The 9,187-nt window shown below is 45.9% G+C and overlaps 1 protein-coding gene across 1 annotated transcript in view; it reads left to right on the top strand.

The window, feature by feature from the left end:
- Positions 1 to 1,006: 1,006 nt before the first annotated feature.
- GXYLT2 (glucoside xylosyltransferase 2) overlaps positions 1,007 to 9,187 on the top strand; it is an 88,947-nt gene continuing 80,766 nt past the window's right edge. Inside the window, exon 1 of the mRNA XM_045808099.2 lies at positions 1,007 to 1,413. Coding sequence (XP_045664055.1) covers positions 1,139 to 1,413 — 275 coding nt within the window. The 5' untranslated portion in view covers positions 1,007 to 1,138. The remainder of the gene's footprint in view (positions 1,414 to 9,187) is intronic.

Raw genomic sequence — 9,187 nt, 5'->3', positions numbered from 1 at the left:
AGTTAATAGAACGCTGGCTGTCGGTTCATAGTGAATAATAACAGCATGTGTCCTAATGCTTCAGATTTGTGACTAGAGATGCCCTGAAAGAATACTTTGAAAATGCAGAACCTTGATCTGGTGATTGTAGCTGTTAGGGTCTCAGAAGACTCTGTTCCTACACTGGGTCATAAAGCTGTTACTCTATCTCAAATCTACATCAGAAAGAAAAAAAATTTGCATTTATATATTTGTGATAGGCTACGTTTTATTGTACCAATTATCACAGAGCTTTTATTGGACACCTATTGTGAGCCAGGCACCGTGCTAGTTTCTTTGAACGCATTTTTAAATTTAAAGCCCACAGAATGCCTCTGTGGAGAGCAGTATTATCATTCCCATTCTGCTTGTAAGGACATGAAGCCTCAAATTGTGCAACTCGCTCAGGATCACTAAGCCAGTAGGAGACAGAGTCAGATTTTAAACCCAGACTTTGAAATTTATTCTATAACTACTTTAGGCTACATGGATCCGGAGTGATTTTGTCCAACAGATATTCACCAAGCACTTGGCCTTGCCCTGGGAAAACAGGGCAGAGATGCCCTTGCCTGATTGGATGTATAGATGGATGCACGGGTTTGTGGAAAGACGGTTAAAAATAAACGATGGGGGAAATGCATAGAATAACGAGATGAAGAGCGGGTGGAATGGGAGGGTAAGTGAATGAGTGACCGAATGAAGAAGTAACCGAGGAAACGGAACGGTATGGGAGGGAATGAATGAATGGATGAACAGGTGGATGGAAGGATGAATGCATGAATGAGGAAGAGGGTTTGAGGCTGCACTCCCTGAAGCCTAAGCGCCAGGCTCCGGGCCGCTGGCGGGTGGGCGGGCGGGCGGCTACTCCACACAGTACGGTAGGCGCGGGCCGCTCCTCCTCGAGCCCCGCTCGCGCCTCCTCCCCCCACCCCCTCCTCCTCCTCCTCCTTCTCCTCCTCCGTCGCCCGCCCGCCGGCCTCCCGGACCCCAGTCCCCGGCGGGCGGGCGGAGGAGGCGGCCGCCCGCGCTCTTGCGCTCGCCCCGCCGCTGCCGCCGCCCGGGGAGCCGCGATGCGCAGAGGGGCCGCGCCGCCCCGGGGCCGCCGCCGCCGCGCCGCACCATGAAGCTCCGCAGCAAGGCGGCGGCGCTGCTCCTGCTGGCGCTGGCCGCGCTGCTGCTCGCGCTGCTGTCCCTGCGCGCCGGCCGCGCCGAGCCCCCCGCGCCGCCCGCGCGCCCCGCGTCCGCCCCGCAGCGCCACCCCGCGCCGGCCCCCGAGCGCCTACCGGGCCCCGGCGCCCTCCCGGGAGCCCGCCCGCGCGCTCGGCGACGCCGGCCCCCGCGTCCGCGCCCCCGAGCCGGCCGCCGGGGCGCCGCGAGCCTGGAGAAGTTGGTGAGGTGAGTCGTGGCAGCCCCAGAATCCCTTCTGGGGACCCGTGTCTCGCCCCCTCAGCCCGTGCCAAGTCCAGGGGAGGCTTTGGGCTGGAGGGACAGACTCCAAGCTCCCCCGCGGGCTGCCCAGTTGTATTTTTTGCCCGCTGGAGCTGAAGAACCACCTTTGTGGAGTCCTGTTGACAGCGCAGTGCTGCTATCACGCACAGTTTTGAAAGAGAAGTGCCCGGGAGGGTGGTTTATATGTTACATTTATTTTTTTAACAGGGCAAGACGTGTGTTTGCGTTCTTGCAAACATGCGCCCTTTGTTTAATTTTTCAAAAGCCATCACGATGCAAGAATGCTTTATCTAACTCTCATGTTTCACAGAATTTTTACCAAAAACTTGGATGTGGTTGAGTTGGAAAAGTTAGATGTTTACCAAAAACTAGCTGCCTCTCATTGAACCTTGAATCGCCCTTGCTTAGTATAGAAGGGGCACTCGACCTAGGTTTATTAAAAAAGAAGTTTTCTTCCTGGAAGGAGCGATGCGTGGCACGGGAAAGAGAGAGTGACGGTTTCCCTGTTCCTCGTTCTGTTTCAGACTCAAGTACGGTCAAAGCGTCTCACAAGGAAAACATCTTAACCTCTGACATTGTGTTTGATATTCTCTTTCTCTGCGCGGAGCTTAACCCGCCACAGCTTTTCATCAGAGCGTTTTATCTTTGTCCGTAGGGTTGCTGGACCGCCCCCAGGTTAGGGATTTGCGTTCATTTCCTTTGTTGTGAGAGCTTTTTAACAATCCCCCCCGTCTTGTAGCGGGTCTGTTTCCTCTGCCCTTTGGAAGCTGGTGATGTTTGTAACTGCCGTTCCTGCGTCTGCGTGTGCTGGGCTCCTTCATTACTTGAAATGAGTTGAGGAATTCTTTCTGGCCCTGATGCCTAAATCTGTTCTGGCGCTTTTACTGTAACTAAGAGAAAAGACACGAAGCTTCAAGAGGAGCTGTGTCAGCTTCTGGTTCTCTTCTGCCTCATAATAAATATACAGATGGGTACTGACAAGTTTGAGAGGGGAAAAAGCCCAATCATCTACAGAGTCCCTTTTAAGTATTGGGAACGATTTACAAGCTCTTATGAATATATACATACTTTAAAATCAGGCATTTCTGTTAGGAGCTGGGGGTTCTTATAATGTGTTGCCCTAAGGTTCAACTGCAAGTTTACTAAGATCTGTAAGTGGAAGGGACAGCTCGTAAGACAGTGACGACTGACACCATTTAACACAGCTAATCTTTTGCCAGGCACCCTGCTAACAGCAGTCCACAAAAGCAGTCCTTGTTAAGACTTACTGTGCATATATGAACCGTGTCATCTGCACCACAGCCCTATGGTAGCGGTTCTCGAAGTGTAGTCTTGGAACCAGCAGCAACAGTGTCACCTGAGGCCATCATTAGAAATGCAGATTCTCAGGCCCCAGCCGGCCCCACGAAATCAGAATCAGTGGGGGTGAGGTCAGTAATCTGTGTTCTAGCAAGCCCTCCCATTGTTTCTAACACACACCAGCCTTTGAGAGCCTACTCTATGAAGTAAGCACTAATCATTATAATCCCCATTCCACAGGTAAGGGAAGTAACACACAAGGTTTAACCATTTGCCTGGGGTTCATAGATCACTTGTGGTGGATAAGGGTAAAGACTCAGGCGGTCTGGGCGGGGTTGACTCTTACCTGCTATGCTGTTGTCATAACCCTAACTAGTCATGCCTGCATTTCATAGTTTTTCTGAGATTTTTCTAAAGAAGCATCATGGATTTTTACAACAGTCTCATTCTTCAAGGTGTTGGGTACATGGGGCAGCGTCTTCTTGTCTCTATCTGAACAAATTGGCTCTAAGAAGAGATCATGAGCAGAATCCAAATGGATGTTTTAGGGGAGGACTATTTCCACGAGCAACAGTACCTCCTGAAGCCATTTTTCTTTTGAACATATCTCTTATATTATCATGGAAGTCATGGCCAACACCATAGGAATATAGAACAAAATTCTTAAAACTCTGGAAAGAGCGAACAACAAAAAAGCCACAGGAAGTCTCAAGCTCAGATGCATAAAGATGAAAGTCTATGACCTCTGTAGAAGTTGACATTTTCAGGGACTTAATTTTTTTTTTTTTTTTACTACCTGGACAGAAATGGCAGCAGAAGATTCTGAGAAAATGAGGGAGCAGGAGGGAAGATCTCTGCATGGACTCCTTTATTGCTCTTCTAATCCTGCTTGGGTTAAATTTTTGTGGTTTAGGAGGAATTTCACTTTAGGGAGGGAAAAGAAAGCCTCGTGTTTTCAGAAATTGGGTGCTTTAATCTCGTTACGTGGCTGGAATCCAGAAGAGATGAAGGTACATGATCTCATTTCTCGGGCCCAGGGAGTAGTCAGCAGCAAGCGTGGGGTTGGACGGGGTACAGTCCACCACCTGCTGACCATCCGTGGCCCGGGCTGCCTTGCTTCCCCCAGGGTACGGCTGTAAGTGAAGTCCTGCCACGTCAGCGCAGGAAGCATAGCCCTCTCCTTCCACATCTTGTTTTCATTTCAGAGAAGTTTCCAGGGACTTGCCTAGTTAGCAGACAGACCCTACAATTTTATAACTAGTCATTTGTATGCAATCTGTCCTGCGGTGGCCTCTCCTCTCTATAAATATAAAGCCCAGAGGTAAGGTCTGAGCTTTTAGGTCAGGGGTGGGATCTGGAAATGGACACCACAATCTACGTAGCCATTCCAAGTGCACAAGAGAAATGAAATCTTCTCTTCATTTTGGTTTATTGGTGATTTACACCTGGCTGACTTCCAGAGAGAATTTGAGACGACTTTCAGTAAAAAAACATATATAATAAGGCCATTGAAATCATCCTAAAAAATGAAAAGTCATAAAGGGGAGGGAGAAATAAGCACTGTTTGTCAAAAACTAAGCCACTATTGTTATGAGGAGTATTAATTTTAGCTCTAAGCTTCCTGGCAGCCATGTCAAAAAGGGAATCGTGATAGGCTGCCTTATTTTCACTGAATGATAAGAGGAAAAGTTGATCAAGAGGGGATGATTTGGTTCTTATGGAAATGAATTCTAAAAAGAATTTTACTGGAGAGTAAACTTTAAAAGCCTATCTCTCCAACTTGCTTCTGAAAACTCCTCTTTGAGCCTATGTATGAACAGGCGGTGGAACATAACTGCTAATCAGTGCAACGTAGAAAAGAATTTGGCATCTGGAGGCCAGAAAATTGGGTTCTAATCCCAAGCCATTTCACCTTAATTTCCTCATCTGTAAACTGAGCAAATCAATCCAAAAGTTTTCCAAGATCTCTTCCAGCTCTGACATTTGATGATCCTATGATGAGATCATCCAGTTTAGCTGTAAAATCCTAACAATGACTATTGCTTAGCCCTTTGTGCTGCCTCTTGCAAAATTGGTTTCTTATTTATTGGCTCTAGCCTAGAACTCTTACTGATTACTCAATCTCAACCCTCTCCTGAACTTTATTCTTTTTCTTTTTGCATTGGCCTGGGTATTGCTGTTTTCTCTTGAAATATGGTTTCTAAGGGAGACTTAGGCTACCTCGGAGCTCTGTGGAGGTCCTCTGCCATTTCAGTCCACAGTCATTCAGCAAATGTTTTTGCACATATATTCTGGACCAGGCACTCATTGTACAGTGGTGAAAGGAGTTGTTGCTCTCGCAGAATTTGGGAGAGGTGGGGGTGGGGAGACAATAGAGAAACACGTTTACACTTGGCAGCCTCCCCAGCTGTTCCAATGAAAGGAAGCGTGTTTACTCGCTCATCAAGAGACACCATTTCCTGCAGTTCCCTTTGGTATCTGAGATAAGTCTTTTCGGAGGGTTCAAGCCTGAATAAAGGTTTCACTTAAGGGGGATGGTGTGATATAGCAAAATGCCAACTCTGCGGTGATCCTATAATTAGCTGGTAGCCCCAGAGCACATTAAAGGTCTCCAGAACTTAGGGACCGTCTGTGATACGTGCTCTGAGTCTTGATTCTATTCACATTCATTTTTGTTGATTGGTCCATGATTCCGCCTTTTATTGATCAGCAAGTCATATTGGCTCTATGTCAAAATATATCCCCGGGCACCTGGGTGGCACAGTCGGTTAAGCGTTCGACTCTTGGTTTCAGCTCAGGTCATGATCTCAGGGTCTTGAGATCAAGCCCCGCATCGGGCTGCCTACTCAGCAAGGAATCTGCTTGAGATTCTCTCACCCTCTCTCCTTCCTACTCGTGATCTCACTCTCACTAAAATAAATAAATAAATAAATAAATAAATAAATAAATAAATAAATAAATAAATAAATAAATAAATAAATCTTTTAAAAAAGTATATCTCCCCACTTGCACGCCTACCACTGGCTCCTAAACACCACCTTTCACACATGGGCCCCCCAGTAGCACAAGATCTGGTTTGCACGCCTCCACTCTAGCGCCCTCTACAGTCCATTTCCCGTATAGCTGCTGGAACAATGTGAACTATGTAGATCACGTTGGGTCTTTGCTGGGGAAAGCCTCCTATTACCGACTTCTCCTCACAATGAGAAGAAAATTCAGATTTTTAGTCGGCCTTCATGCCTTGCCTGATCGCAGACCCATTTGGGTCTCTGACCTTGTCTCCTACCACTGTGTTTCAGCTACACTAGCCTTCAAGTATGCTGAACTCATTCCCACCTCAGCACTTGTTACTTGTTCCCTGTGCTAGAATGTTCTTTTTTTAAAGATTTTATTTATTTGACAGAGAGAGAGACAGCCAGCGAGAGAGGGAACACACGCAGGGGGAGTGGGAGAGGAAGAAGCAGGCTTCCAGCTGAAGAGCCTGATGTGGGGCTTGATCCTAGAACTCCGGGATCACGCCCTGAGCCGAAGGCAGACGCTTAACGACTGCACCACCCAGGCGCCCCTAGAATGTTCTTTACTCACATCCTTGTGTGGCTAGTCCCTTACTTCTTTCAGGACTATGCTTTCAGGTTTTCTTTTCTTTTTTTTTTTTTAAGATTTTATTTATTTATTTGACAGAGACAGGGAGCAAGAGAGGGAACACAAGCAGGGGGAGTGGGAGAGGAAGAAGCAGGCTCCCAGCGGAGCAACGAGCCCAATGCGGGGCTCGATCCTAGGACCCTGGGATCACGCCCTGGGCCGAAGGCAGATGCTTAACGACTGAGCACCCAGGCACCCTGCTTTCAGGTTTTCTTCTCAGAAGGGTCCTCCCAACTGCTCTAGAAAAAAGGACCTCCCCATCATTCTCTACTCCCTTACCCTGGTTAGTGCTTTTTTTTTTTTTTTTTTTAGTAGCACTGGTTATTATATGAACATTGTGTTTTATTTGCTCCTCTCCTGCAATGTATACTTCATGTCTTATTCACCCCTGTACCACTGGCACCTAGAACAGAGTTGATCTCATAGTAGGTACTCAATGCGTATTTGTCAAATCACCTAATGAACGAACACAGCACCTACCTTGTGCCAGCACTATGCGAAGATTTTACATACATGATTACATTACATATTATTTAATAATATTTGAAATAATCTCGTAGTAAAGAACAATAAGAATGATAGTGAGGATCTCTAATTGTAACATCCTTACAAGAGAGGGTATCTTTTTTCTTTTTAATAGATGTTACTTTTTAGAATAGTTTGAGATTTTTAGAAAAACTGAGAAAGTAGTACAGAGTTTCCATATACCCTGAACCCAGTCTCCTCCATTATTAAAATCTTACATCAGTTTGATATATTTGTTCTAATTAATGAAGTAATAGTATAATTACTAATGTATAGTTTGTTTACATTTTCTTAGTTTTTACAGAATGTCCCTTTTCTGTTCCAGGATCTTGGCCAGGATAGCACAAGATATTTATTTCCTTTTTTTTTTTTTTTAAGATTTTATTTATTTATTTATTTGAGAGAGAGAGTGAGAGAGAGAGAACACGAGCATGAGGGGTGAGGGGCAGAGGGAGAAGTAGGCTCTCTGCTGAGCAAGGAGCCTGACGCAGGGCTTGATTCTGGGACTCTGGGATCATGACCGAGCTGAAGGCAGATGCTTAACTGACTGAGCCCCCCAGGCGCCCCGCATGTGATATTTAGATGTCACATCTCCTTAGGCTCTTCTTGGCTATGGCAGTTTCTCAAACTGTCCTTGTTTTAAAACCTTGGGAGTTTTAAAAAGCATTGGTCAGATATTTTGTAGGATGCCCTACCATTGGAATGTGTCTGATGCTTTACTCTTGATCGTACGAAGTTATGGGTTATTGGGAAGAAGGCCAGTGAGGGAAAGTGCCCTTTCCATCGTATCATATCGAATATGTGCTATTGACATGATTTATGACTGCTTTGGTCACCTGTAAGAGGTGGTGTGTGTTTGGGGTTTTCTGCTGGCAATTTGTTCTTTCCCCCCGCCCCACCCTTTCCATGCTATATACTTAAGTTTTTAAAAAAGATTTATTTATTTGAGAGAGAGAGAGAGAGAGCTGGAAGGGGGAGAGGGAGAGAGTCTCAAGCAGACTTCACGCTCAGCATGGAACCTAACGCAGGGCTCGATCTCACAACCCTGAGATCACTACCTGAATGGAAACCAAGAGCCGGACGCTTAACCACTGCACCACCCAGGTGCCTCCATACTATAAACTGTAGAAGGAAGTCACTGGCCAGCCCACACCTGAGGGGTGAGCAGTGACGCTCTCCCTCCTTGATGGTGGGAGTATCTACCTAAATTATTTTAAATTCTCCTGCATGGGAGATTTGATTCTTCTCCTCCATTTATTAATTTATTCAGTCATTATATCAGTATGGACTTATGGATATATATTTATTTTATACTTTGAGTTATAATCCTACATCACTGTTGTGTTGCTGGAATTGTTTCTTTATTGGCCATTAGGATTTCTTACAGTTGGCTTTTATTTTCCTTTGACATACTTCAATCAATGTGTTTTTGTTTTTTGTTTTCATTTCTAGTTTTTTGAGCACTCCCTTACTCTCTGGCCCTTCAGGATGCCCTGGGCTCATCTTGTATATTTTCTGCTCCATTTTTTTGAATCAGCCATTTCTTCAAGGAGCCCTGATTCCTCTTACTGGAGAATGGTATTAGAAACTAAGAATTGGGTACAAGGCATGCTTGTTGCTACTGGGATATCATTTCTTTTAGACACTCACAGCTGACAGAGTGAAACACGTATGTGTTTATACTAACTTGCATATTTACACATGTAAATATGTCCATATGTAACCACGTCTATCTATGTTGAGCTAAACATTACTCCATGGACCATTCTAGATTCCTTCCCGTACTTTATTGGGGAGAGAGAATGTTTTTGTTTTCTCAAACCCCAGTTTTCTCACATCTCATTGGCTTTCATTGTTTAAATTCCTGTGGAATGGGGGAGGAACTGGGAAGGAGTTGGATTGGATAGGATTGACTAATTCACTTAAACCAAGCAAGGCCCAACCCCTAGTTAGAGTTGAGACCATGACCACTCAAACCGCCCAGGGGAAGGTGATGTGGTAGCTGTTGTGATTGGCTTCTGACCTCTATTCCTCCCACCCGCCCCTGCAGTTTGTGGGCGGACCGCACCTCCAGGAGATGGTGTAAGCCGGGCATGGTAATCCCAGCCCTTTCACGGTGTAAGCCGTGTGCTTGCAGCACTAGAACATTCAATACACTCATTTCTCTGGCAACGGTCATTAGTCCACAGTTGTTACCTGACCCAAGTTGCTGAATTAGCCAGGAGGGAAGGACATATTTTATATGATTGGGCAA

This window comes from Ursus americanus, chromosome 14 (assembly GCF_024610735.1).
Source record: "Ursus americanus isolate L20-20 chromosome 14, mUrsAme1.1.p, whole genome shotgun sequence".
Lineage (NCBI taxonomy): Eukaryota > Metazoa > Chordata > Mammalia > Carnivora > Ursidae > Ursus > Ursus americanus.
The sequence above is the reverse complement of the archived record's forward strand: the minus strand, read 5'-3'. Positions and strand labels throughout refer to the sequence as shown.